Genomic DNA, 17487 nt, shown 5'->3' on the forward strand with positions numbered 1-17487 from the left:
TGCTCCCCATTAATTTCATTTGGTGTCCTCTAGTTCTTCTGTTTAGGGAACTAATAAATAACTTTTTTTTATCGGTCCTCTCCACGCCACTCATGATTTTATATACCTCTATCATATCCCCCCTCAGTCTTCTCTTTTCTAAACTGAAAAGTCCCAGTCGCTTTAACCTCTCCTCATATGGGACCCGTTCCAAACCCCTAATCATTTTAGTTGCCCTTTTCTCAACCCTTTCCAAGGCCAAAATATCTTTTTTGAGGTGAGGAGACCACATCTGTACACAGTATTCAAGATGTGGGCGTACCATAGTTTTATACAGGGGCAGTAAGATATTCTGGGTCTTATTTTCTATCCCTTTCCTAATAATTCCTAGCATTCTATTTGCCTTTTTGACCGCCACTGCACACTATGTGGAAGTTTTCAGAGAACTGACCACGATAACTCCAAGATCTCTTTCCTGATTTGTCGTAGCCAAATTAGCCCCCATCATACTGTACGTATAGTTGGGGTTATTTTTCCCAATGTGCATTACTTTACACTTATCCACATTACATTTCATTTGCCATTTTGTTGCCCAATCACTCAGTTTGTTAAGATCTTCTTGGAGTCCCTCACAGTCTGCTTCTGTCTTGACTATCCTAAACAGTTTTGTATCATCTGCAAACTTTACTACCTCCCTGCTTACCCCTTTCTCCAGATCATTTATGAATAAGTTGAAAAGGATTGGTCCCAGGATTGACCCTTGGGGTACACCACTAGTTACCCCTCTCCAATCTGAAAATTTATTACTTATTCCTACCCTTTGTTTCCTGTCTTTTAACCAGTTCTCAATCCAAGAAAGGACCTTCCCTCTTATCCCCTGGCCATGTAATTTACACAAGAGCCTTTGGTGAGGGACCTTGTCAAAGGCTTTCTGAAAATCCAAGTATACTATATCTACTGGATCCCCCTTGTCCGCATGTTTGTTAACCCCTTCAAAGAACTCTAACAGATTAGTAAGACAGGATTTCCCTTTACAGAAACCATGTTGACTTTTGTCCAACAAATTATGTTCTTCTACATGCTTCACAATTTTATTCTTTACTATTGTTTCAACTAATTTGCCCGGTACTGAAGTTAGATTTACCGGTCTGTAATTGCCAGGATCGCCTCTAGAGCCCTTTTTAAATATTGGTGTCACGTTCGCTACCTTCCAGTCATTAGGTACGGAAGCCGATTTAAAGAACAAGTTAAAAATCACCTAGAAAGGTTAGATGCCTGCAAGTCACCAGGGCCTGATGAAATGCATCCTAGAATACTCAAGGAGCTGATAGAGGAGGTATCTGAGCCTCTAGCTATCATCTTTGGAAAATCATGGGAGACAGGAGAGATTCCAGAGGACTGGAAAAGGGCAAATATAGTGCCCATCTATAAAAAGGGAAATAAGAACAACCCAGGAAACTACAGGCCAGTTAGTTTAACTTCTGCGCCAGGGAAGATAATGGAGCAAGTAATTAAGGAAATCGTCTGTAAACACTTGGAAAGTGGCAAGGTGATAGGGAACAGCCAGCATGGATTTGTAAAGAACAAATCATGTCAAAACAATCTGATAGCTTTCTTTGATAGGATAACGAGTCTTGTGGATAAGGGAGAAGCGGTGGATGTGTTTGTATTTCCATGGAAGGTCTGGCTCTTCATAGAATCATAGAATACCAGGACTGGAAGGGACCTCGAGAGGTCATCGAGTCCAATCCCCTGCCCTCATGGCAGGACCGAATACTGTCTAGACTATCTCTGATAGACATTTATCTAACCTACTCTTAAATATCTCCACAGATGGAGATTCCACAACCTCCCTGGGCAATTTATTCCAGTGTTTGACTACCCTGACAGTTAGGAAGTTCTTCCTAATGTAGCATACACTTTTTTTTAATATGCTGAGGCAGTTGGCCTCTTTGCCTTCAGTACTGGAACTTGTTGGCCCTGCTGCACTTGCACGTTCACTGCAGAGACCACCAAAGAACACAGAGGTGAATGGGAGTACATATACTGATATCCCTGGGGTGTGGCGTAATACTTCCTCTGCACACTCCTGGCCACTGGGAAAATGGAGGCTAGAGTCTGCTTTAAGTTGAGATTATTTTTCTCTACCATCTTTATGAATGGCAGGTCTGCTCTAGAGCAGTGTTTCTCAACCTTTTTTTATGCTGTAAAACTTAAAACAAAAATTCAGTTTTCTCCAAATTTCAGTTGTGTTGATGTACCCCCCACACTTCTCTCGAGCACCCCCAAGGACACTCGTACCATTGGTTGAGACACACTGGTCTAGAGGACTTTGTGGGGCTAGGATGTCCACCATTTGAGTCCTCAACCTCAGCTACCTCTTCCACTTGTATGCCCATATTACGGACCATCCTGTGGAGAAGATCCTAGTTGGGTCTATGGTCTATTGGGGGGAGGCCCCAATGCGGACACCCCAAGCACTGCCTCATCCGGGGAAGAGGAGTAATAGGCCACCAGAGAAAGAGGGTTGTCCTGATTCTCTCAGAGGGATGGCTCTTGTAGGTTACCATGATGACTGCCTGGCGAAGTTTGTTCTGCAGGCATCTGCGGTTGCAGAGCTGAATGCAGGTCCTTGTGGCCAGATCAGTCACTCACATTAGATGGCTTGGAGATGGAAGCATCTGTCAGGTGAAAATCAAGGAAGGGACCCTTGTTGACTTGGTGTGGCAGGTCCCAGAAGGTGCTGACCTGGAGATCATGGAAAGTACTTCCTGGGCCTGATGATATGCACAGGTGGTCAAGAATGGCCACTGTGGAGGAGACGGCCATTGTGGATGTCACTGCATCTGACGATGCACTGTATGGCAAGATGTTCTCCCAGTCGTCCTAGAGCTGGTAGACTCACCTTTGGATAACAATGACACCAAAGGTGAAGACCACGGTGGTGCCAATGAAGGCTCGTACAAAGAGGAGGATGAGTGAGAATTGTGCCGGAGGGAACATGGCAAGGAGTCATGAGCAACCAAGACCTTGATCTATGAAGGTGGGATGTCAATGCCGGTGATCAGTGCCATGACCCGAGAAAGACAGGTTTCGGGGCCTTGTGAATGGCAGAAATAGTGCCTCACTCCTCAGTGCTGGCAGATAGGCAGAGGCCAGTGCTGGAGACCGTGAGTGGGGAGAGTCTCTGGTCTGTGCTGATTCATAGTATAAGCTCCTGGAGTGGGGTCAAGGAGTGACCTTCCTGCGACAGTGCTGAGCGAGTTTAATGCAAGCTCTGTGCCAGGGACCTGTGTCAACTGTCAGGCGATAGAGAGTGCCTATTCATTATTGCCAGTTTCCCTCTTGACATCGGTGCATCTTGGCACTGCAGGCCTCACCACCTCTGGTCACTGTTGCAGTGTGATCTTACAGATTTCTAGCCACCTCAAATATATTGGGTGTAGATGGCTCAACCAAGTACACGACTTCGTGATTAGTGGGGAAGCCGCCTGGTGCAGATTCAATGACACTTGCGGTGCTGGAGCTAGTGGCGCCATCTCTAACTGCCACAAAGTTATAAAACCTGAGTGGGGCTTGGCAGATGGAAGAGGGAAGTGCCCTCTGTCTATAATCTTCTTCTGCTTCTTGGAAGCTGGGGACTTAAAGTGGTGCTGAGTCAGGGGGTTACGCTGCTGTGTTGGTGATCTCTGGTGCTGGGATTCCTTAGCTGTGTCTTTATAGAATCATATAACACTAGAACATTGAGACCAGTCCCCTACCATCATGGCAGAACCAAGCACCGTCTAGATCATCCTTGATAGATGTCTATCTAACCTGCTCTTAAATATCTCCAGTGATGGAGATTCCACAATCTCCCTAAGCAATTTATTCCAGTGTTTAACCACCCTGACACTTAGGAAGTTTTTCCTAAAGTCCAACCTAAACCTCCCTTGTTGCAGTTTAAGCCCATTGCTTCTTGTTCTATTCTCAGAGGCCAAGATGAACAAGTTTTCTCCCTCCTCCTTATGACACCCTTTTAGATACTTGAAAACCACTATCATGTCCCCCCTCAATCTTCTCTTTTCCAAACTAAACAAATCCAGTTCTTCCAGCCTTCCTTCATAGGTCATCTTCTCTAGACCTTTAATCATTCTTGTTGCTTTTCTCTGGACCCTCTCCAATATCTCCACATCTTTCTTGAAATGTGGTGTCCAGAACTGGACACAATACTCCAACTGTGGCCTAATCAGCACAAAGTAGAGTGGAAGAATGACTTCTCATGTCTTGCTCACAACACGCCTGTTAATGCATCCCAGAATCATGTTTGCTTTTTTTGCAATAGCATCACACTGTTGACTCATAGTTAGCGTGTGGTCCACTATAACCCCTAGGTCCCTTTCTGCCGTACTCCTTCATAGACAGTCGCTTCTCATTCTGTATGTGTGAAACTGATTGTTCCTTCCTAAGTGGAGCACTTTGCATTTGTCTTTATTAAACTTCATCCTGTTTACCTCAGACCATTTCTCCAATTTGTCCAGATCATTTTGAATTATGACCCTATCTTGCAGATTATTCGCAACCCCTCCCAGCTTGGTATCATCTGCAAACTTAATAAGCGTACTTTCTATACCAATATCTAAATCGTTGATGAAGATATTGAACAGAACTAGTCCCAAAACAGACCCCCAAGGAACCCCACTTGTTATGCCCTTCCAGTGTGATTGTAAACCGTGAATAACTACTCTCTGAGGGTATGTCTACACTACCCCGCTAGTTCGAACTAGGGTGGTAATGTAGGCATACCGCACTTGCAAATGAAGCCCGGGATTTGAATTTCCCGGGCTTCATTTGCTTAAGCCGGCCGGCGCCATTTTTAAATGCCGGCTTGTTCGGACCCCGTGTCGCGCGGCTACACGCGGCACGGGCTAGATAGTTCGAACTAGCAAGCCATTACGAACTATCTGTACGCTCCACGAGGCGTACAGATAGTTCGTAATGGCTTGCTAGTTCGAACTATCTAGCCCGTGCCGCATGTAGCCGCGCGGCACGGGGTCCGAACAAGCCGGCATTTAAAAATGGCGCCGGCCGGCTTATGCAAATGAAGCCCGGGAAATTCAAATCCCGGGCTTCATTTGCAAGTGCGGTATGCCTACATTACCACCCTAGTTCGAACTAGCGGGGTAGTGTAGACATACCCTGAGAATGGTTATCCAGCCAGTTATAAACCCACCTTATAGTAGCCCCATCTAAGTTTTATTTGCCTAGTTTATTGTTAAGAAATCATGCAAGACCGTATCAAATGCCTTACTAAAGTCTAGGAATACCACGTCCACCTCTTCTCCCTTATCCACAAGACTTGTTATCTTACCAAAGAAAGCTATCAGATTGGTTGGACCATGATTTGTTTTTTATAGATCCATGCTGGTTGTTACGTATCATCTAATTTTCTTCCAGATGTTTGCATATGAATTCCTTAATTACCTGCTCCCTTATCTGTTCTGGCACAGAAGTTAAACTGACTGGTCTGTAGTTTCCTGGGTTGTTCTTATTTTCCCTTTTATAGATTGGCACTATATTTGCCCTTTTCCAATCTTCTGGAATCTCTCCTGTCTTCCATGATTTTTCAAAGATGATAGAGGAGATATCTGAGCCTTTATCTATCAGCTCCATGAGTATTCTGGGATGCATTTCATCAGGCCCTGGTAACTTGCAGACATCTATCTTTTCTAAGTAATTTTTACTTGTTATTTTTTTAATTTTATCTTCAAAACCTACCCTCTTCCCACTAGCATTCACTATGTAAGGCATTTCTTCATCATCAGACTTTCTTAGTGATGACTGAAACACAAAGATTGTGCCAAGTCCTGCATCAACACTGAGGCACTACACACTGATGAACTGGGGTCTGGTTGGCCCGAGAGCTGCTTTCATCTATAGCTGCCACAGTCAAAAGTCCCTCTCATTTTTTTGTGCATGACTTGAAGGATTTGCAGATCTTGCAACAGTCTGCTTGGTATTTTCCACCAGATAGGAGTCATGAGGGTCACTGTTGGGCATAGCGTACAATGCCCAAGGAGGCGGTAGCTATCTACCATCTCAACTACTTAACTGTAACAACTAATGCTACTGTGAGAACGATAAACTGCAAACAATGAGTACAAACTAAACTAGGGAATGGTGCACTAGCGCAGCAAGTGAGCGATGTTCCTATGGTGTCACAGACGGTATGAAGGAACTGAGGGAGAGGCAGGTCAGCAGGGTCACATATAGTGCCATGTACTGATGCCACTCCAGTGAGCTATTACAGTACCTATTCTGTTCATTCTATTATCTGTTCTGATCATTCCCTCTGGCCACTGTCAGAAGACAGGATACTTGGCTACATAGACATTTGGCCTGACCCATCATGGCCGTTCTTATGGATTCCTTTGCTGACCCTACGGATGCTCCTAGGGAAAAAATTTCTAAAAACTATGCACATGGAAATGACGTGAACAAGCACCCAAAGAAGAACAAACTACCCCCTAAAATCCATAAGTGAATATTCTATGGAAAGGGGCTTGAGTTCTTCTGAAAATATGGGGTCCATCTAGGGAGTGCTAGCACAATAGTAACTTAACAACAATAATATGTCGATGTCCTTTATAATGTGTTACATCCCTAAAATGTAAACCTGTGATTCCTCTTGCAGATTAACAACATGTGCAAACTTAATAGTTCAGGTACCTAGGACACATCTTAGTTAATGTATGTCTACTTTGTGTGTACAAGCAGCTGTATTTGTGAAGAGTCATGTTCATAGGAATTAGTTTGCTTCTTTACTTTAAATGGTAGAGAACATCCCTAGGGCAATTCTGAAAATGGAATCTTCTATGAATCACTCAGCAATCTCTGCTGTCTTACATTGGACTCTGAACTTTCTGAAAAAATTATGGTAAAGTTAGCACTCTTTGTAAGGCTGGTGACTTGCTCAACAGTGATTTACAACATGATTGAATAGAGTAAACTTGTTTGAGGAATGTCTATAACAAGCAGGACACAGGTTAATACATTACCTTTGGTGGTGATGCCCAAAAAAGCGAACATCAACCTGATTGTCTTCTTTCTGCATGACTTTGGCTGGCCAAAACCCAAAGCCCTTCATTTTGGCCCAAACCAACTCATGATTAGGTATCTGGAGGGAGGAAAGTGTTTTCTTCATTATTGAGTTTGAAATATTACATTAAATCATCCCACAAATATTAAGTTTAGCATAGTACCATGGTGGTATCTTAAGAACATGATTGTTTTTTATGTCTAGTGCTCTTTTCATTCTTATCTTCTTACAAATACACAGTATTTCTAGGCTAGATATAATGCTTGGATCAAAGACACATTAAGAAAGACAATTTCTAAAAAGTGTGTAACTATCTACTGTACACAGAAATCTTAAACACTTCAAAAATTAAATTTGACTTCATGGCTTTATATAGAAACAGAGCTTTAATTCCTGTAAACTCCTTATTTCTAGTGCAACAAGTTTATTATCCATATTGTTATTGCTTTGAATTTCAGTTAATGTTTTTGCTTACATAAAATATCAAGAGTTGCAGAGACAAAACTGTAAAGTTGAAAAAGTTTATTCTGCTTATTTGAAGCAGAATACTCAAGAAATGAATAATACTGGAACGGCAGTATTATTTTTTAAAAAGCAAGTAAATTAAAATTTTTGCCAGAAACATACACAAGGGTAGCAGAACCAATTGTCAGGACGTGCATTTGACAAATAGAAGCAGTTCTTGCAAAGCTGCAGTTCATCCAGCTGAAAAACAAAAACAAGTAAATCAGCCCATGAGACACTTTGTGACAGTGTTATTAATTCTTCAGAAGTAAGAATGTTAAGGCCAAATGTTTAAAAGACCAAATGTTTAGTCTTGCCTACTAATTTTTGAGAAATCATTTCAATTTTGTGCAATTAGTTAGATTTACAAAAAGGAAGGCAAGTTTAGAGTAGGAGAAAGGTTGGCCTTGATATAGAAGTATATTTTTTCTTTTTTACAAATATAATGCTAATGGAACTTATATTTAATTTTCAAGATTATACAATATACATGAGGACAATTAGTATATTTAAAGCACTCCCTGAAAGCACTGAAATTAGTTGACTATGAAGGCCAAGTACACCCGAGAGAGCTGTCCTGAACACCACTTTCTTGTTCTCTTCAGTTTTTCAATTGTCCATCCTGGAAAGCAGCCAGAATTTCGCATCAGGCTTGAATGAAATTGTGTTAACATATTATTTTGAAACTAAATTGTGATATATATATATATATATATAAAACCCTACCCATGCAGAACAAAAGGAAAAGGAATTAGGAATTCACCGTGAAAAAAGCTTAATTTGGGAAAATTAATAATAAACGGTACATATTATTTTTTGCTTTTAGGAGCAACTTAGAGGAAGACAAAAAAAATCAACATTTTAGAAAGTGATATCACACTATTTTAAAACAAAATGGTTTCATCTATAACAAATCATCTCTTTCATCTTAGTTCCCAGATACAACTTACCTCATGGCATGTGTCTTTATAAAGCATCCTAGCTATATCAGCTTGTTCACTGTCCGCTGTAAGTTAAAAGTAAATATCATCAATAACCACTATATGAGAACACTACTCAAAGATTTGTAATCGCTGTCATGCTTTTCATGGTATAAGTCAGGCGTGGGGAATCTAAGGCCCAGGAACCAGATGCAGACCCTGGCTTGCACTCCCCACTCCGGTATAAATATATGTTTTAAAAGTATCTAATTTAATATCTTACCTAACATTTCTCCTATTAAATTTCCAACAATCCATTCTATTTCTCTGCCATCACATCCATCTGTGCATATAAATAAAACTAGGGGCTTTTAAATTACCTAACATGTTAACTAAGCTTTGAAGTGGACCTTGGAATGGGCCACTATTATCAATTAATCTAGATGCTTCACTTTCTCTTTTAAACATTAATGCTCTAACCCACATGCTGCATTTGTTCTAAAACACCAGTCTTAGCCATGACTTCCGTATAGAAACACTGCTGTAATCACAAGTTTACTGTCTCTCAGAGGATTACAGCATGCAGTTTACATGGGTCAAATCTAGAAGCTGCCTCTTGTGGTGCTTTTACTTCCCAGAATATTGCGTCACTGTATCAAATATGCTCTGAACACATTGGCCATTTGCAGACTGTGTGTGTTCTGAAAATGGCCAGAGACTAAACAGGTTCTCCCAGGCAATATTCTCAGCAACTGGCCTGATAGTATGCACGGAGCTACTCTGAGGTCCCATTCCTCAAATTCCACTGCTTTGCCTTACAGCTTCCTAGGCTTAGGAAGGAATAGATTGGTAAGGGGGTAGAGGGCCAGCTGCAGAGATGGTGATACCAGGTTTAAGGGAAGTAGAAAAGGATGGGTCCCACAGTAAAAATGAGTACAAACTCAGTTCACCCATCTAGAAGCCAGACTCTCCTAGGATACATCTAGACTACAAGCCTCTTTCAGAAGAGGCTTTTTTGAAAGATACTTTAGAAAAAGCCTCTTTTGAAAAAGAGCGTCTAGACTACAAGTAGATTTTTCGAAAAAGCGACCCGCTTTTCGAAAGAGTCTAGATGTTCTCTTTTGAAAAAGCAGTTTGCATTCAATAGCGCCTTTTTTCGAAAGAGTACTTTTGAAAAAAGGCGTTATTCCTCATAAAATGAGGTTTACCGCGATTGAAAAAACTGCTGTGTTCTTTCGATTTACTTTAGAAAGAACGCGGCTGCAGTCTAGACGCAGGTGAAGTTTTTTCGAAAAAAGGCTACTTTTTTAAAAAAAAAACCTGTAGTCTAGACACACCCTTGGTGGCCTCACTCTGTCTTAACTAGCTAGTCCCCAAGTCTCGTCCAAAATGGTCAGTTTCTTAAGAGTAAAGACACCGATGTACTCACTGAATCAAATTAACGGCAAAAATATTAAGGTGAATATACTACCTCCATAGAAAATCACTGTGTTGTGTAGAAGCAGCTGAGCATCTGCTTTGAATTCCTCATAACTCCTGTATTTTCCTTCATTTACTTTCTACAACAAAGCAAAATACAGAACTATGAAAACTATTGGTGGAGTGACGTGTTTGTATTGTGCACACAAGCTCACACAATAATACATATTAGGTAGACAAGGCTGGTTATCAACATTGCTATAGCCCACAGGAGTACTTAAAACACTTCCAGGATTAGTCTGTGGCTCCCTACTTCTCCATACCTGTCCAGTTCCCAGTACTGATGGTGAAGTAATTTAATTAAAGAGGGGGGATTTTTCTAAATTGTAACTGTTAAATTTGGAGTAATCCCATTTTCTCCCATAGTGTGAAACAGAGTAAGAATATAACCCACAGAATTTAATCAAAGATTCACTCCTTGAGCAACAATGCTTTGCATCTTAGTTTCAAGCCAGCATTTATCTTCATTTGAATTCAGTGTTAAGCCCCCATATACTTTTCTAAAGGCCTCATATTGCAGCTACTGTCTTCTCAAAGGATTAACTTTCAAAACCCATAAATTAAAAACCTATCAGAGGTTTGCACTGAGTCACCCAGTATATTCTTCTAGTCCTGCCCAAGCTGAGCTTGCTATGGACTTTTCCACACGATTAAAACATACTTTTCTATAGCCAATTGCACTGCCCTGGTGATAACTACCATTGGAAGTCTAGTATAGACAAACCCCTGTCAATAATGCCATTTTTATCAGTCCACCAACCCTGCTCTGAACAAATCTGGACCACGTGGTGGTAAAAATGCCCAAACTGTCTACTCTGGCAACTTCCTCCTCTGGGGTACGTCTAAACTACATGCCTCTGTCGGCAGAGGCATGTAGATTTGTTTTTTTGGCAAAGGCAAATGAAGCCGCGATTTAAATGATCACGGCTTCATTTACATTTACATGGCTGCCGCGCTGAGCCGACAAACAGCTGATCAACTGTTTGTCGGCTCGCGCGCTAGTCTGGACGTTCCCCCTGTCGACATCAAAGCCCTTTGTCGGCAGCCCCGGTAAACCTCATTCCACGAGGAATAACGGGGCTGCTGACAAAGGGCTTTGATGTCGACAGGGGAGTGTCCAGACTAGTGCGCGAGCCGACAAACAGCTGATCAGCTGTTTGTCGGCTCAGCGCGGCAGCCATGTAAATGTAAATGAAGCTGCAATCATTTAAATCGCGGCTTCATTTGCCTTTGCCTATGTGTCTAATCTACATGCCTCTGCTGACAGAGGCATGTAGTCTAGACACAGCCCTGGAGGAGTACAACTGGTGGTAGTTTCCCCCAAAAATATTAATGCAGATATTATTTGTGCATGTGTATAACTTCATGTTTCAAGTAATACTAAATTCTATTTTATAGTAACAAAAATAAATAACACCTAAATTTACAATTAAAAATTAATACAATTATCAATAAATAGCACAACATATATAATTTTAGCTGCAATATTCAAGAATTTAATCCTTATAAAGAAAGCTCCCAATTCTTTTGATTTATTAATTCTTGGATTGAACTACCTTACAAAGACCACTATTTTATTTTTTGAAGACATTAACATAGAAGGCCTTTCAAGTCATTTTTACTTCATGTGATCAATCAAAGCATTTAGCATTTTATGAATCATCATGATGTTTGAAAAGCAGATATCTGTACAGAGCTTTAACAAGTAAAAAATTGAGTAACTGGTCAAACACGTTCTTATGGCTTGTTTCATTGCCATTTTGTTTATTGGCCAGATTTTCAAACCTTGATGCCTATCTGTAGGCACCCAAATCAATAGCCTGATCTTTTGGAGGAGAAGAACACCCACATCTCTCTTTAAAACTAATGGGAACTGAGTACACTCTCCACCTCTAGAAATCAGGTACATTTTTAGGTGCTGGTATAAGGGTTTGGGTGCATCGCTTTAGTCATCCAAGTTTGAAATGGTTGGCTATTATATTTAATGCTAGACAGAAATGATAGCAGACAAGCATAAAAATAAACAACAAGCATTAAAACTTTGCCACATAATGTTTTGGCTTCACTTTTACAGACAGAACAAAATTTCCATTAGGAAATCAGAAGGTATGTGATTGTACCTCTTGAATAGTAGGAACATCGACAGCTGAGTGCACCAGCCTCCTATACATTGGGTGCTTGTTGTCCTTCCCCTTCTTGTTTAGATCGATAGCCTGAAAGGACAGAGAAATGGTATATGAAAAAAAAATCACTTTATATTGATTTACATATAAGGGAAAAGGGGCCATACAATCACATCCTAGAGGTAGAGAAACAGAAAGAGAGAGGTGTTTCACCTTGATTGTTTGTCTCTGTAAAATCTGAAGAAAGTCCTTTCCACTGAAGGTGTGGGTACCTGCAGTTGGCTATTCCAGCTAGAAACATGACTCATCTGTATATTGAGCCATGGGCTGTACATACTGAAACACATAAACCACTCCATAGGAAGATGTGTAAAACAGAAATGGATCTTTGTGTCCCCTGCACACTTATGCATGGGATGACCATAATGTAACCCTTAATTGAATAGAACATATATATAAAGGGGACATCTCGATGCAAACTGCCAAACTGGAAAAGTGTCATTCTTTCAGACTCACCCGCTCCTTCATACGAGAGACAATGAATCGCAGGTAAGTGCTCATCTCTTGCTTGCTTGTGTTTTTCTTTTTAATACTCTGTTTAAAAAAAACAAACAAACTCAGTCAACTTTTTAAAAAAATACCTCGTCTTAAAATAATCCCATATCAGCAATCCTCTGTATTACAAAGAATTTTAAAAAGGTACATTTTCCTTAAATCATGTAATTAGTTAAAGGAAATCTCTTCTTCACAATTGATAATGTCAGTGTACAAAAGTAACAGACAAAACATCATGGTGAGAAATGAATTGTGCACTAGGGATGTGCATGCTTATCAAATAGTCGACAGGCTTGTCGACTAGTCGCTTCCCCTCCCTTGCTGCCTTACAAAGAAGGAGCAAAGGAGGATGGGGGAGTGGCTTTCCTCTTTGAAATGCCGCATGTAGCCTGGGGCCAGCTGAGGTGTCCCCAGGCTGCACGTGGCGTTTCATAGCAGTAGTGCTGCGTGGAGCCTGGGATCAGCTGGAGATTCGCCTGCTGACCCCGGGCTCCAGGCAGTGCTGCCACTTTGAAATGCCTTGTGGAGCCTGGTGTCAGGCTCCTCTCGGCATTTCAAAGCAGCAGTGTCGTGTCAGTAGGCTCCACGTAGCCCTTTCACTTTTGAAGTGTAGCAACAGCCATAGAGCCCTATCGACTAATCAAATAGTCAATGCATTATCAACTATTCAATTAGTCAATTAGTTGATATTTAACATCCCTACTATGTACTTTGCTGAGGACTTCAGTTATAAAAGAATCACGTGCTTTATTTCCATTTAGTGTATTCTTAATATCTCGTCAATGCTCTGAGAAATAAAATGAAGAAAGGATCAGAAAAAAAATAACATAAGAACATAAAAACATAAGAATGGTCATACTATGTCAGAACAAAGGTCCATCTAGCCCAGTATCCTGTCTTCCAACAGTGGTGAATGCCAGGTGCCCCAGAGGGAATGAACATATCAGGTAATTATCAAGTGATCCCTCCCCTGATACCCATTCCCAGCTTCTGACAAACAGAGGCGAGGGACATCATTCCTACAGATCGTGGTTAATACCTATTGATGGACCTATCCTCCATGAATTTATCTAGTTCTTTCTTGAACCCTACTAAAGTCTTGATCTTCACAACTTCCTCAGGCAAGGAATTCCACAGCTTGACTGTGCATTGTGTGAGGAAATACTTCCTTCTCTTTGTTTTAATGTAATGACCTGTAGCTCTTCTGTTACCGGAACAAGTTTATAACTTTTCCTTATTCATTTTCTCCACAACAGTCATGATTTTATAGACCTCTATGATCTCCACATTTAGTATCCTCTTTTCTAAGCTGAAAAGTCCCAGTCTTCTTAATCTCTCCTCATCTGACAGCTGTTCCATACCCCTAATAATTTGTATTGCCCCTTTCTGAACTTTTTCCAATGCCAAGATATCTTTTTTGAGATGAAGTATTCAAGATGTGGGCGTACCATGGATTTATATAGAGGCAATAAAATATTCTCTGCCTTATTCTCTATCCCTTTTTAAAATTATTCCTAACGTTCTGTTTGCTTTTTTTGACTGCTGCTGCACATTGAGTGGATGTTTTCAGAGAACTATCTACAACGACTCCAAGATCTCTCTCTTGAGTGATACCAGCTAAATTAGCCCCCCATCATTTTATACATAGAGTTGGGATTATGTCTTCCAATATGTATTACTTTGCATTTATCAATATTAAAATTCATCTGCTGTTTTGTTGCCTAGTCACCTAGTTTTGTGATATCTTTTTGAATCTCTTCACAGTCTGCCTTGACTTAACTGTCTTGAGAGGATTGGTATTATCTGCAAATTTTGCCACCTCACTATTTACAATCTCTCTTCAGATCGTATATGAATATAATTAACAGAATTGGTCCTAGTACGTTACCCCACTTGTTACCTGTCTCCATTCTGAAAAGTGACCATTTATTCCAATCCTTTATTTCCTATCTTTTAACCAGTTATCAATCCCCTTCCCTCTTATCCCATAATAGCTTATTTTGTTTAAGAACCTTTGGTGAGGGCCCCTTTCAAAGGTATCATACTGTATCCATTGCATCCCCTTTGTCCACACACTTGTTGAGTCCCCTCAATTCTAATAGATTGGTGAGGCATGATTTGCATTTACAGAAACCTTGCTGATTTTCCCCCAACAAATTATATTCATCTATGTGTTTAACAATTCTGTTGTTTACTATAGTGTCAAATAATTTGCCCAATACTGAAGTGAGATTTACTGGCCTGTAATTGCCAGGATTACATCTACAGCCCTTTAAAAAAAATTGGCATCACATTAGCTATCTTCCAGTCATTTGGTACAGAAGATGATTTAAAGGACAGGTTAAAAACCTCTCTCCTATCCTGTCCCATGCCATTGGTACCTACAAGTACCATGTACCTATATGTATTATGACTACAGGTTCCTCTCCGAAGTATTATTTAATCTGTTGTTAGCTAGTCAACTTATCAGTAAGGTACAGTAAGGTAATACTATCTACCAAAAGATAGGAAGAAAGCTTAAAAAACTCCACATTCCATACCTGCTATCATTAAATAGGCAAACAGAAACCATTTAACATGAATTAAAATGTAGTATTGTCTATAATGATATCTCCTCTTTGCTCTTTTGCTACCTATTATAGGTTTTTCACATTTGAAGTGCAGTTCAGTGCAGAAAAGAGACTGCAAAAGCTGTAATGTAGGGTTCCATATTATTTGCATACCATATTATTTATGCAAATAGGCTTATGAATATGCATAAAAGCAAATGATTTATACAAAATACATCTTGTAAGGTATCATTTTAAAAAGTTATAATCTGCTGCATGTGTACATTCTATGTGTATACATGTGCCGTTCCTGTATTTGATGTTAGAAAAATCAGCATAAACCTCTTTAATAATCTAAACAAGTTAAGTTATGGTCATTAGCAGTACTCAAGGAACCTAATGGCTTGGTACTCAAGAAAATGAACTGTTAATAGTATTGTTTTTCCTGTAAACCTGTATTATACATTAATCCTGCCAAGACACGTGACCACATCACATGATGCTGGAACCCATTTTGGATGCTATACTTTTCCACTGGAATTCTGAAAAAGTTTAAACTGACCATAAACAGTTCCTGCCTTTGGCAAAAGAGATGTGAAGGTAGGAAAGCAAACAATACTGAGAACTGCTAGATGCAAGGACCCCTGCTTCAACCCATGGTTATTGTTGGAAACATTTTAATCTGAACAAGAGGAAGGATCAGGCCCAAATTGGGAGTCAGGCCCAGCTTGTGAGAAAAGATTATTAAAACTCCAATAATTAGAATTTGCATGTAACAGGTTTCTTAGATTATTAGGCTTAGCTGGCATGCTTTGCTTTATTTTACTTTTCTCTGTCTGCTATTACTTGCAACCATTTAAATCCTATTTTTATACTTAATAAAATCACTTTTGTTTATTAATAATCCCAGTGTAATTAATTGTTACCATAGGGAGACAACAGCTGTATATGTCTCTCTTTTATTGCTAAAGGAGGCAAACATTTTATGAGCTTGGTCAATATAAAATGTATGCAGAGTAAGATCGATTTATCTGGGGTTCTGGTCTCATTGGGGCTGTGAACATGGTACTTTAAGTCACTTTGACTGAGCCTTCCCAGAGCTGATCTGATCTCAGTGTGTACATTACGTTGATGTGGGCTATAACCCCAACTCTATGTCATCACTGCAGGCGGCTCAGCAGAACAGGTGGTGGGGTGCCCCAGAAAGCAGGTAGGTGGGCTCAGTGTTATTTTTAGCACATCAAGTAACAGTCTCAAGGGGATTTCTATGATCACATAACAATTATCACTCAGTGGTTTCCATGTGATCAATTCACAAACAAAAAGAAATTTTTTTGTTTTATTTTTCTCTACCTCCCACCCTTGAATACATAGCCTGGTGACTGAGTGTCTGGTTGAGTACTTACCATCTCATTGTTACCACTATGGTAATTTTATAGACTAAATTAGTCTCAGAGTTACTTCTCTGTAACCTCCAAGTTTTCAAATTACGACTTCAGTGAAACCTGTGCAAACCATGGTCTTTAATAAGGTTTGCAACTAATTTTTAGAAAATTATATTTCTCTCACTAGACTATAAAGGGATGACTCTGAATACATAGAGGGAGCAGATTTGTTGAGTACAGAGGTACCATTTTTACTTTTTATAATTACATATTTAAGGCCCAAACTCTTTCATATTAAGGTTAACAATGGATAGTATTTAATTGAGTCTCATTTCATTTTGCCTTTACTCCTTCTGAAGGGTATTTTTTTATTATGGCAAGTGCATAATCTGCTCTTCTCAGGACTTTGATAATGTCCACGATATCTTACTTAAAGCAAAGGGACCAAAGTTGGATACACAACTCCAGATGAAAGCATGCATAGCATTATTTAATCAGATGAATATCCTTAGAGAACTGGGCTCACATCTTTATAATCCTAAATACTATAGTTTTAATTTTTGTTACATATATCTTTGTTACATATATCTATTGAACATATATCTTTATTGTGCTAGCCACATCAACATTAAGCCTTTCTCCTCACACAAGGTTGCAATCACAGGTTAAAATTCACTGCTGTGCAAAACTCCTGACTAGCACTCATGTCATACCTAAAGCCTATGTTCAGGGCTTAAATGGTACATAGGCCTTTTTTCTAGATTCTGTCTGCATTTTATTTTGTCAATGTGCATGACCTTACATATCTCCATGATTAATTTTACCTGCTCTGAGACCCCGATTTGTTTAAATCCATCTCAACTGCTGTCTTACAAAAAATATATTTCTACTGCACATAAACCTAAATGGGTATTA

General features: G+C 39.9%; 1 protein-coding gene across 10 annotated transcripts in view; it reads right to left on the reverse strand.

The window, feature by feature from the left end:
- ZMYND11 (zinc finger MYND-type containing 11) overlaps positions 1–17487 on the reverse strand; it is a 177295-nt gene that overhangs the window by 15532 nt on the left and 144276 nt on the right. For all 10 annotated transcript variants that reach the window (XM_075922726.2, XM_075922725.2, XM_075922727.2 and 7 more), the window contains 6 exons: positions 12600–12677; positions 12081–12173; positions 9953–10040; positions 8512–8567; positions 7685–7762; positions 7017–7135 (listed from right to left, as the gene is read on the reverse strand). In XM_075922726.2, coding sequence (XP_075778841.1) covers positions 7017–7135; positions 7685–7762; positions 8512–8567; positions 9953–10040; positions 12081–12173; positions 12600–12677 — 512 coding nt within the window. The remainder of the gene's footprint in view (positions 1–7016; positions 7136–7684; positions 7763–8511; positions 8568–9952; positions 10041–12080; positions 12174–12599; positions 12678–17487) is intronic.

The sequence above is a fragment of the Pelodiscus sinensis genome, chromosome 2, assembly GCF_052426305.1.
Source record: "Pelodiscus sinensis isolate ZL-2025 chromosome 2, ASM5242630v1, whole genome shotgun sequence".
In the NCBI taxonomy this organism is placed as follows: Eukaryota; Metazoa; Chordata; order Testudines; family Trionychidae; genus Pelodiscus; species Pelodiscus sinensis.